Below are 12,098 nucleotides of genomic sequence, written 5' to 3' on the forward strand. Positions count from 1 at the left end.
CACAAGAAAGGAAATGTTAGTTCACAAGTGGTTCTCAGCAGCAGTTCTGGGTTAGGGCTGCTACTGCATGGAGTTCCCATTTAATTGTATTGATGGAAAGAGAGGGACCACCCTGCTTCATGCCCCATCCTTAGTGAGTAGAAATCTATTTTGCTTCCTTACACAATCAGACCTCTCAACCAGGCTGCCAGCTAAAGCATTTGTGGAATTTATTAATAGTTGGCATCAGAAATGTGTATTAAGTTGCTGCTGACAACCTAGAATTTTGTGTTTTGTTTTTTTCCCCCTCCACCTAAATAGTATGAAGTTGAAGAACTGCGACGAAAGAAAGAGATTACAGTTAGGGGGACAGATGCCTGCCCCAAACCTGTGTTTGCCTTCCACCATGCTAACTTCCCACGTGAGTATTCTGTCATTCAGTATGCTGATCAGCTTTGTTGTTGGGGTAAGGAAGGAGTGCTGGGCTAACACCCTTCTGATCAGACCTGTTTGGTTCTAGAAGGGCTGTCAGATCTAGTGTAGCTTTAGAGATCTTAATCAGAAAAGTAAACCTTTAAGGAATCCTCTAGCTTGTCAATCTGAGAGTCTCAAAGTGAGAAACTTTAAATTGCTCCCAAACTGGGTTCTGGAGGAAAATTTCCCCAGCATTTCTGTCTTCAAACTGATGGCATTTACTCAGACCTACATAGTTTGTATTCTTCACTTTTTTTGTTTAACTTGCAGAGTATGTAATGGATGTCTTGATCGATCAGAATTTCACAGAACCCACTCCAATTCAGTGCCAGGGCTTCCCATTGGCCCTCAGTGGCAGAGACATGGTGGGCATCGCTCAGACAGGCTCCGGAAAGACATTGGCAGTACGTGTTTGTGACCATTTCCTCTTAATTACTTTGTATGAGTTTCTTCTTGCTTTGCATCTCTTGGTTGGTCATTCAGACATGTGCAAAGGGAGGGTTATAGCATTTTAAAGCATGTTCGGTGTTGTAAGTGGGATTGTTAAGTAGTAATGAGCACGTGGTTTGTTTTGTGTGCCTGATCTTGTCTGTTTTCTATTTGGCTGTCCCACAACCAATGTTTCCATTTTTTAGAGGGGAGCATATGTTTGTTTTTTTTTAAATGGACCTCACTTACTGGTTGACTTAGTTACACAAGTTAAAATCACAAAGGATAATACAGGCTCATACTTTCCACTGACATAGGCAGGAATTGTAGGCAGTGTTCCCTCTAATTTTTCCAACCCGTGTGCAGAATGAATTTTATGTGCACATCACCTCCATATTGGTGCGCATAACAAAATTAATGTGGCAGGGGTGGGGCCAAGGGGTTTGGCATGTGGGATGGGGCTGAGGCAGAGAGGGGGCTCTGGGGTGGGGCCAGGGACAAACGGTTTGAGGTGCAGACTGCGACAGGGAGAGAGGACTCCAACCAGCGCTCTCTCCCCACAGCAGCACCTGAGCTCTGGAGGAGAGGTGCCTCTCACATGGCCCCTGCAGGTCTGGGCTGGGTTGGGGCCGGGGGAGGAGCACTCCTCCCTTGGACCCAATCCAGCCTGGCCTGGAGCTGCCGCGGCCGTGGGAGAGGCACCCCAACCCAGCCTGGCCCGGGGCTGCTGCGGCTGTAGGACAGGCTGTCCTCCTCTCTCCCCTCCCTCCCCCCCCCCCCCCCCCCCGCAGCCCAGAGTGCACGCCAGCGCTCCGTAGCATCAGTGATCTCCCTGGCTATTGCCTGGGGGAGCAGTTGTGCCGCCGCGCGGGGCATAATGGCAAAGATACGCTCCTCCTTTCGTGCACCGCAGTTTGAGTCGCCTTGCTGCCAGTGTTCCAGCGCTTGGTGCGAGAGAGACTGTGTGGCAGCTCCGGGCCAGGCTGGGTTGGGCTGCGGAGAGACAACTGTCACCGACCAAACAGGTCTGTGGCTGGGTTGGTTGCATCCGGGGTGGGGAAGAGGAATCTGCCCCTCCCCCTGCAGCCCTGAGGGTCTGCACAGTGGCTAATAGGGGCCATGCAACCTAGAGGAACTTAGGTTGTAGGTGCTCATAATTCAGAGTCGGCTACTTTTTGTTATGTATCTAAATGTAGACATCCAAGTTTGGAAAGGTATTTTACAGCCACTAAAGCATGCGGTACTTGCCACTGCTTGAGAAGGATGTTAAGCTAAATTCCCATTACCAGGATCAATGATGATCATTGGCATGATCTAGTATGGAAAACTCGTTCCTTAATTTTCATTAATTTTCTTCTATTTCAGACTTGCACCTGCAATTGTTCACATTAACCACCAGCCATATTGAGAGGGGAGACGGTCCAATTGTAAGTGCTCCTCAGTTTTTCCTTTTTACATGTATAATATGCAGTTAACAGAACTGTGTAGATGAATTTGCACCACAATGCCATAAAGAGATAAGTAGAGAACTGCTCATTGAGCAGTGTGGGTAGCATGTTCCGTGTATCAAAAGCCCAGTGATAATTATCGACATGTACTTGAGCCGCTGTTAGTTGTTTTTGTTAGGTAATGAGCGCTGACAATCTAGTAAATCTGCCTCTGATATCTGAGCAGAGATAATTAATTATCTTAGCTTGAGACAGTGTTCTCCACTCAGCTTATCCTGGATGGTTTTGTTTTCTCTCCGCAGTGTTTGGTTCTAGCTCCTACCCGAGAGCTGGCCCAGCAAGTCCAGCAGGTGGCTGATGATTATGGCAAATGCTCAAGACTTAAGAGTACTGCATATATGGAGGAGCACCAAAGGTCCCCAGATCGAGACCTGGAGAGAGTAATGGTTTTCTTGTGTGTTTACAAATTCACTGTTGCAGGAGCTGTGTTAAGGTAGCAGGAAAATCTGATACTGTAAAATATAGTAAAGAAGTAGTGCAGTTGGTTTGTTTTCGTTTTTTTAAGCCTGTTGGGAAGTGCTTCAGCATGATCACACCCCATACTGTTACAATTTGTGGCAATTATACCTCTAGTCAGAAGATGGTGTGCATACAACAGTACCAGTCATCCAATTTGTCTTGTAACTTATTTAGATGGCTGTTTTCCTCCCTTTTCTCTGTTCATCCTCCCCATCTGACAGTCTTTACAGTTGCCAACTTTCTAATTCCATAAAATGGAACACCTGCCCCGCCCCTTCCCGAGGCCCTGGCCCTCGCCCACTACGTTCCTCGGTGCTTACTTTCCTCACCCTCACTCACTTTTATGGGCTGAGGCAGGGGGTTGGGAGGGGGTGAGGCTCCGTCTAGGTGGTGGACCTAGGATGAGGGCTTGGGATGCAGGAGGGACTCCAGGTTGGGGCATGGGCTTACCTCTGGGCTCCTGGTCAGCTGTGCAACGAGGCTAGGCAGGCTTCCTCCTGCTGCCTGACTCCACTCTCGCCTTGGAAGTGGCCAGCAGTCGGGCCTTAGGCAGAAGTTGGCAGGTGGCTCTACACCCTAACTCGTCCTCAGACACTTTCCCCCCCCCCCCCCCCCGCAGCTCCTATTAGCCATGGTTCCTGGCAATGGGAGTGCGGGGCTGCAGCAGCACATGGAGTCCTGTGCCTACCCCCCACACCCTCGGCCTAAGAGTCAGACCTGCTGGCCACTTCTGGGGTGCAGTATGGAGCCAGGACAGGCAGGGACTAGCCTGCCTTAGACCCGCTGCTCTGCCAACCGTACTTTTAACTGCCAGCAGTGTTGACCAGAGCCACCAGGGTCCCTTTTCGATCAGACACCTGGTCACCCTAAATGTTCCCTTCTCCCTGTTTATTGGAAAGAGACCATATTTATTGACTGTGGGTCAAGGTTTAGGACTGACTGACTCCCTCAGGTTGAACTCCAAGCATTCTCCCTCCAAAGTTGTATAAACAGTCAACCTCAGTTTCTTAGTATATAGCAGAACTTTAAAAAAAAAAAAAAAAAAAATCTGCAAGTTTCCTTCAGACTCTTTTGTTCTCAGAGGCTTGCCTTTGTAAACTGTATCTTCAGTTGGACTGGAGGAGTGGGGGAGAATTGGCATAATTTCTGGTGTGATTTACACTAGAAAATTAGGTTGGCATGACTTCGTTCAGGGGTGTGAAAAATCCACACCCCTGAACAACATAGTTAAGCTGACCTAAGTCCCTGTGTTGACCTAGCACTGTCTACAGAAGAATTCTTCCGGCAGCCTACCTACTGCCTCGTGGCTAAGGGGGGCGAAAACATTATCTACGCCATTGGGAGAACCCTTGCCATCAGTGTACATTTTGCCTACACTGAAGCCCTACACTGAAGCACAGCAGCTTGTTAAGTGTAGACATACCCTACTGCTACGGCATTAACTTCTCTATCCTATTTCTCCTCAAAAATAGTGACACCAAGGGGAAATAATAAATGCCCTACTGCTTCTCAGCTTTCTGAAGCCGTCCTTGGATGCAAGAATCACAGCCTGCATGGGCCTCTGAAAGATGAGGTGTCCTCTGAAGTGCTTAAGGCCAAATCTCCTGCACAGCAACTAGGGAGCTTTTCTTCTTATGCGTGGTCAACATACCCTTTCTAACTGCAATTATTTCCATAAGGATGGTTCAGAGTTAAACATGATCTCCAGAGAGCCGCAGTTCTGTGTGTGCCACCAAGATAAATAAGTGCCCAAGAGTCACCCAGTCTTCCCAAGGTCAACTTCATTGATCCAAGAATGTAGGGTTAATTTCATTCTGTCCCAAACCAAAGAATCATAACAATAGAATGGCATGAGCCAGCTGGGAAGAGGTCTGTCAAGGTTTATCTAAACTGCACAGACCTCTTCAGGAAATCCATGTTTCTCTTATACATCCCTGCAGTCAAAGAAAAGACCTGTTCCAAAACTTCAGTATTCCCATTGATAAAGGCATGCATAGCAGAAGCCTAAAAGAACAAAGTTGCAGCCCCACCCAAGAAAATCTTCTCACAATCCAGTAGAGAAGCAGTGAGTTCCTGGGTGGAGAGGTCAGAACTCAAGAAGAGATCTGTGAAGCCACATCTTGGTCACTTGTCACGCTTTCTCCCGGTGTTAAAAAGTAAACTTCCTCTCTAGGAGTGTAACATATGATTGGAATATGCTGTAGAATATGGTGCCCCTAGTCTTTCAAATTGCCTTCCTTTTTCTGTAAATAGTTGATCAGAATCCTCTTCTCACTATAAACGCTGTCAAATATAGAGTACAGAGAAGGGGAAAATTTGTTTTCAGCTATAAATTTTCTTTCTGGGATTCTTTTATGACCAACTGTTTACACTGCTGTAGAGGAATGAATTAACATCAGTGTGTGTTAAATACAGTGGATCTAGGAGTCTTTCACTTGAGTCTCTACTTTGACCTTTTGACTCAAGGCTCTGTTACAAATGTTTGTTCTATATGTTGTCCTTAAGTATATTAGTATTTTTTCCTTCAGCTTTGGAAGCTGCTGTTCTTGGAATTTAGTCTGAAGTCCTGGCCTAGAACTAAAAGATTTGGTCTGCCACGAGCAGCTAGGGAGACTGTTGGATATGGAGCTCCTCAGAGAGGAAAATTCTTCCTTCTTCAGTCTCTAAACTGTTTACTGGACAGCTTCCATGAGATTGGAGGGCTTAACTGTGAGACTCAAGTGGAAATAATGTCTCCTTTTTAGGAACGTAAGAATTGTAATACTTGACCATTAGTCTGTTTAGGCTTATATCTCGAATAGTAGCAGATGCCACAGAGGAAAAACAGATGCCTATCTTCCGTAATAATTGCCTAATTTAAACGATACTGTACAACATTTCCTCTTTCTGTATATAAAGCCTTCTGAGAAAATGAAAGGTTGAGCTATCTAGTAGCTGTTGAACAGGGTGTGGCTTCCTGTGTTGTTACAAAGGGGCTGATTAGATACAGTATTGCAGTGGTTCTCAAACTTTTATAGTGGTGACCCTTTTCACACAGCAAACCTCTTGAGTGCCACCCCCTTATAAATTAAAAACACTATTTTTATATATATATTTAACACAATTATAAATGCTGGAGGTGAAGCGGGGTTTGGGGTGGAGGCTGACAGCTCGTGACCCCCCAGGTCATAACCTCACGACCCCCTGAGGTTCCCGACTCCCAGTTTGATAACCCCTGCAGTATGGGAAACTTAGTTGGGACTTGAACTTTTATTCCTCTACAAACTGAGCTCTCTAGAGTTAATAGCTTTGGATGAGGGGGATTCAGCTGGACTAGAAGCATAGGTTAATTTTACCTTTTCTGCTGTTATTGAGTCTTTTTAAATTTCCTCTTCCATGTAATTTCTGGGAGGAGGCTGTCTGCTCCTGGACTGTATTCAAGGTTCTAATGGTAGTGTAACAGTAACTTCACAATGGTTAATAAAATGATTAAGGATGCCTAGAGTTCCAAGTAAAATTGTAGTGGCTTAGTCTTGGGCACACATATAAGGGAAGTGTTATAACAAATTTACTGTCAAAAATAGTTTATTGTGACTGTAGAAATATAAGCCCGTCCTCTTGTGTGTTGAAGGCGTTGAGATCTGCATTGCTACACCTGGCCGCTTGATTGACTTCCTGGAGGCAGGAAAGACCAACCTTCGCCGATGTACGTACCTTGTGCTGGATGAAGCGGATAGGATGCTGGATATGGGCTTTGAACCCCAAATTCGTAAAATTGTTGACCAGATAAGGGTATGTGAATGTCTCACTTATAGTTTCCTTCAAATTTCCTCTCAAAATATATCATCCAGATAACATCCTTTCCCTTTCTTTTAGCCTGACCGGCAAACTTTGATGTGGAGTGCCACTTGGCCAAAGGAAGTGCGCCAGCTTGCTGAGGATTTTCTGCGTGACTATGTTCAAATCAATGTGGGCAACCTGGAGCTGAGTGCTAACCACAACATCCTGCAAATAGTGGATGTATGCATGGAGAGCGAGAAGGACCATAAGTATGGCCGTTGTTCTGCTATCCCAATTTTTTTGAACGTGGGAGGAGGAGGGAGGCTTAAAACCTTTGTTGCACAGGAGTATTTTTTAAAATGATCAGTCCACTGCAGTTTACTTGCAATCATGTAACTTTTCACTACTGAGACTTACTAACCAATATAATCCCATAGTCATCTAATTGCTTCTCACTGTTCCCTAATGTTATTAAATATTAAGATAATTTAACTCTTCATAAATAGTACTGACCCAGTTTTCTCTTAAGTGGTTGCTTATTACAGGCGTTCTCTCAAAATGATAAGTTGAAAGCTCTCTCCTGTGTTCTTGTAAATACATCTTAGCTCTTCCTTTTGTTTTAGACTAATTCAACTGATGGAAGAAATCATGGCTGAGAAAGAGAACAAAACTATCATATTTGTTGAGACAAAAAGACGATGTGATGACCTCACCCGAAGAATGCGCAGGGATGGGTGAGTATCTTGTTTACAGTTATTTCCCGTTAGGAATCCCTAAACTGTAGTGTGGGGAAGAGCAGGAGGAAATGCTTATGTTGCTAGTCTTGGAAGTGGTCTTTCCCTTCAACCCCTTAGCCAGATGCAATGCTGAGGCTCCTGGAAGGTTCCATCACATTGAAGCACTATATAAGAGGGACAGTGTGCTGGCCTACGTGGGACATAATGTGTATGACACTGCCAAGGCAAAGGGGTTTTATCAGTATAATAGGCATGATTGGATTAAGCACTAGTTATTAGTACCTGTAAGAATGATATGTGCTTTCAGTCTCTACAGAAACATAGGAGGGAAAGAATGCATGAGTATTTCTTAATGATTTTAATCCTTGCCTGTTTTCTCTTAACATTAATAAAACTTCTTGTTACCTCTCTAAAATCATGTGCATCTTCCATTTGACAGCTGGCCAGCTATGTGTATCCATGGAGACAAGAGTCAGCCAGAAAGAGACTGGGTACTTAATGGTGAGTGCAGTGTCCAGGAAAGCTGATAACTTGAACTACTGAAGAACTTCTGCTCCGTTTAGGCAAACATGTTTCCCCCTCTGTTGCTGTCTTTCTTTCAGATGCACACACTATCTGTGTTAATTGATTTACCTGTAGTCCTACAGTGGTTTTTGTTTAGCCTTTATACTTGTTAATTTCAGTACTGGGAGGTTGTTGCAGAGAACTACTCCTCTGTCTAACCCAAAAGGATTTGACAACTTCCAAGCATCCCATGTTTCACTCTCAAAAAAATTCCCATCCTGTTTGGATTCTGGAAAGGTCATACATAAGTTAAATCCACAGCCTTCAGCATAGTTTGTGACTCCTAGTCTGATTTCACAGTGGATTCTTGTCTTGCAGAATTCCGTTCTGGAAAGGCTCCTATCCTCATCGCTACAGATGTTGCATCTCGTGGGCTAGGTTTGTACATACAGGCCTCTCTTGCCTGCTGCTCCATATTTTTCTTCTTTGAACTCAAAAATATTTTCTTAAATTCAAAGCGTGATTTTCCCCCACATGTGAAATACCTTTTTGTAACATTACTCTTTTTTTTTCTTTCATATTCAAAGTCTCTTCCTGCTCCTAATGAACAGGCTTTGGTCTGCAGCAAGGCCTAGGCATGACTAATCGATCGCCAAGAGGGAGAAGAGACGTCCAATTATGCAACCCAATCCTTCCACTGCACCTACTTCCTCCCCACTTCCAGCTTTTTGCGGCTGGATGGCTAGGGGTGGATTGTTCCCAATTTACAGAGGGGATCAAATAATAATTGAAATAGAGAGTCGTATGGGGGAGTAGGTCAACATAAAATAATTAACAATACATAGATGAAATATACAAATAAATCCCTGCATACACATAATTTCCCCATCAGATGTGCTCACATCTGGGAAAGCGTTGGTCCAGCTTTTCTGTTTTCTCAAACAGCCTTCCCAGCTCTGTGTTGGTTGTAGGCAGGTTCTATTATATGCCTTCAACATATACTGTCCAAGTGCGGTGTTGGATCAGAATTACATAGATCATTTTCACATCAGTGAAATAAACTTTCTGGATGGATAAGTTAAAACACCCCCTTTAATAAGTATATTTGTAGTATGACACCTTTGTGTTTAAACATTAACCTTTCTCCCTTATACGTTTGCCCAGTATAAGTTTAGAAATATTCTAAAGCAGTTTGGGTCCATCTGCATTCTTACACTTTCCAGACGTGGCAAAGACCATTTCTGAGGGCCATATACCAGAGTTATTTGCCACAATGGATCAGACCACTGAGGCACTCTTAAGTAAAACTATTGCACGTGATCCATCAAGAAGCACAGAGGGAAATTCTGTGATTACAGAAGAGTTTTAGTTATTTGAAACCGTTTTTTATATCCTGAAAGGGTGGCTGCACTGTGAATCTCAAGGTCATTTAAATGTTGGCAAACTAGTGTGAGACTTGGCAGCCTTCATTCACATAACCTTCACCCCACCTCCAAAATTGTCCAACACTTCCTCTAAGAGGTGATCATATGGACTTCAGTCTCTGCCCTCTAGGGTCATGTCTGGACCTGTGCAGTTAGAACTTGGGCCTGTTGGGAGAAGGGACTGAGGCCGGAAACTAGTTTTTATGAAAGAGAGCTGCTTTCTGTAGCAGTGTTTTTTTTAAACAGGCTTGCTATGTGCTGGTAGCTTCTTTGTGCGTCTTGCCTAGACATTTAAAACAGTCCCACCCCCCAAAATGCTCCCCCAAAACAACTCAATTGGATACCTCTCGAGAAAACACTCTCCCTGTTCCCCATGCCCCACTTCACCCAAGCTGTGGGGGAAAGGTACCATAGTCTGTTTCTTGTTACCAAACAACATCTCTGCCTGTTTTGGGGCCCTGAGTTTGCTGCTTTTTAAAATAAAGTCACTTAACTGGCAAACTTCTGGACGACTTCCTCCAAGATCCTGGAAAGTGAAGGCTTCTACATAAATAACTTAAAACAGGGGTGCGCGCTTTTTGGCTGAGTCACCAGGGCTTTCCCTCATCCCAATGGAATATTGGTTTCCAAAAAGCTCCTTCCAGGTAAGTTCTGGGTCCCATAATGACTTCTTTGTGATAATCTCCAGGAGCGAGGTCCTCCCTCTGCACCGATTTTTTTGTTTTTGTTACTCTTCACTCTGTTAAACTAAAAACATTGAATTTATTTTGTTTTGTTTTCTTTAACAGAAGCTTTGATATCAGCTGCAGATCATTCTCAGTGCAGGGTCGGGGGCATATCTGCACTGGTGGTCGAAGCAGCTCTCTAGACAAGCATGTCTGCTAATTTATATCACTCCTGATTAACAGTCAGAGACTCGATCTGTGCCATAGAGTATTCTGGTTGTCTGACAAAGGGTGTGTGTCCCACGCAGTTGGCCGGATCACTTTTACAATTTGTTCTTGATCTTGCTACAGTATCTTCTAAAAGTGCAGGAAGATTGACTGTGCACAAATACATGGAGCATGCTAGACTGGAGAAACCAAATCTTGTACTTGCTCTGATCTTTCTTCAGCCTGATATGTGCACATACAGGACCACCTTTTTAATCTGGAGAACATCCCCTGCCTTTTCTATCCCTCCCCTCAAAAAAATCAAGTCAGCAGTGTCTGTGCTATTAGCTACAATTCCGGGCGCTTTCTGCCAGGAAAGCGCTTCCCTGTATCCACTTTGTAATTCAACTCACTTTGCTGCTCATGGATGTGCGGAATAGGATTGGCTAAAGATCACGTAGCCTGCTGCTTGTCAGACTCTAGTTAAACTCTGTCTGTGAAGATGTGATTGTGCCTATCATATTTGCCCCTCCCTTGCCTTATACTTTTCCCATTAAAATATTCTTTGTTATTGCACCAAGGACCCTAGTTGGAGACTCGCGCAGCCCCCTGTGAAATCTGCCTTCTCACTCCCTTTTTGGTGTGATTCAGGACTTTGGAGTCAGCAAAGACTAAGGAGACCCCTTTGCTGTAATAAGAAACAGACATAAAGTCCCCTCTTACCACTACAAACCCATTGTTTTTATTTTCTCCCTGTCCCCTCTTTGAAATTGAGAAGTCTGGGCAATAGATGCAGTCTGACCCTTTGGATATATTTTTTGTATCTTCATTTTTTTGACATTCGCCCCTATTAACCCCGGGTGGGGCCAAAAAGCGTTGGAGGACCTGAAATTTTTACCTGAACCCAGGTTCTCCGGCACTTCACAACCAATTGGGGCTACAGAGAAGCATCTAAGCCAGTTCACAGAGCGAGCGTGTGTGGGGACTTCTCGCTGCCATGGACCCTTGATGCATGCTCCCCGCGCTCCAGTGGTCCCGTGTCAGAAGGCGGAGTTTTCGAAAGGAGGCCGCCAAAAATAAAAGGCAAAGAGACGGGATCGGCTGCAGCGGTTTCCCACAGGAGGAGGGAGTGTGCATCGGTCTGGTAACAAACAGAGAATGTTTCTCTCTTTTAAAAAAAAAAAAAAATTACAAAAATCTGTGTTTTATCTTGGATATTTTCTGAATATTCTTCTTAAAATGCAGATTTTTTTCATGAACTAAGAACATTTTTTTATTGTAATACCATTCTATTTTAACATTGCTTACCATAGCAAATACTTCTGCTACTGTAGGTGTTTTAACTAAAACGTTACACTAACATTTACTTAGTTTCTGCCCCATAAATTTACAAAAATCTGATTTCCCAACAGAGACTAAAATATTTTGATATCTCCTAGGGTTTAATGACATTTTTGCATATGATACAGCTTTTTTGTCTTTTTGAACACTCACTCAGTTCAGTCTAACATTTAAAGTTTTGACTTGGACAACCTTAAATTCTATGACTCAGATTCAAAAGTTTGCTAACACTGGGCTTAGTAGCATGGTGAAATGTTAGTGCAACGCATTCTCATGATAACTAAGAAGGCAGGTAAAATGTTTTAGTTGTGGTTTGATATATTTTTTTTAAATAATAAGTTGGCAGAATTTGACTACTGTGGTGTAACTGGGATCCCTTAAATTCTAGGATAGGGGAAGTCATTCATTATATTTTATAGTCCTTAAAATTCATAGCAAAGTAAAAGCCTTTCATTTTTAATTTTCATGTGCTTGATTGGAAGGTAAGTGATCTCATTGCAGTTAGTCTTTAATGGACTTCTCCCAACAGAGTAAAAGTCTCCCTGTGGCAGATCTCTCCCTCTTCCACCCCAGCTTGCTGTGTCCACAACAATAGTGGCATTTTTTGTTTCA

At 43.8% G+C, this 12,098-nt stretch overlaps 1 protein-coding gene across 1 annotated transcript in view; it reads left to right on the plus strand.

Moving 5' to 3' along the window:
• Positions 1-12,098, plus strand: part of DDX17 (DEAD-box helicase 17) — a 31,821-nt gene that overhangs the window by 15,186 nt on the left and 4,537 nt on the right. Inside the window, 13 exon segments of the mRNA XM_032791930.2 lie at positions 301-400; positions 724-857; positions 1,096-1,100; positions 2,248-2,286; positions 2,288-2,309; positions 2,633-2,717; positions 2,720-2,770; positions 3,207-3,209; positions 6,460-6,620; positions 6,705-6,877; positions 7,232-7,342; positions 7,785-7,846; positions 8,228-8,287. Coding sequence (XP_032647821.1) covers positions 301-400; positions 724-857; positions 1,096-1,100; positions 2,248-2,286; positions 2,288-2,309; positions 2,633-2,717; positions 2,720-2,770; positions 3,207-3,209; positions 6,460-6,620; positions 6,705-6,877; positions 7,232-7,342; positions 7,785-7,846; positions 8,228-8,287 — 1,006 coding nt within the window.

Source organism: Chelonoidis abingdonii, chromosome 1 (genome assembly GCF_003597395.2).
Source record: "Chelonoidis abingdonii isolate Lonesome George chromosome 1, CheloAbing_2.0, whole genome shotgun sequence".
Classification (NCBI taxonomy): domain Eukaryota; kingdom Metazoa; phylum Chordata; order Testudines; family Testudinidae; genus Chelonoidis; species Chelonoidis abingdonii.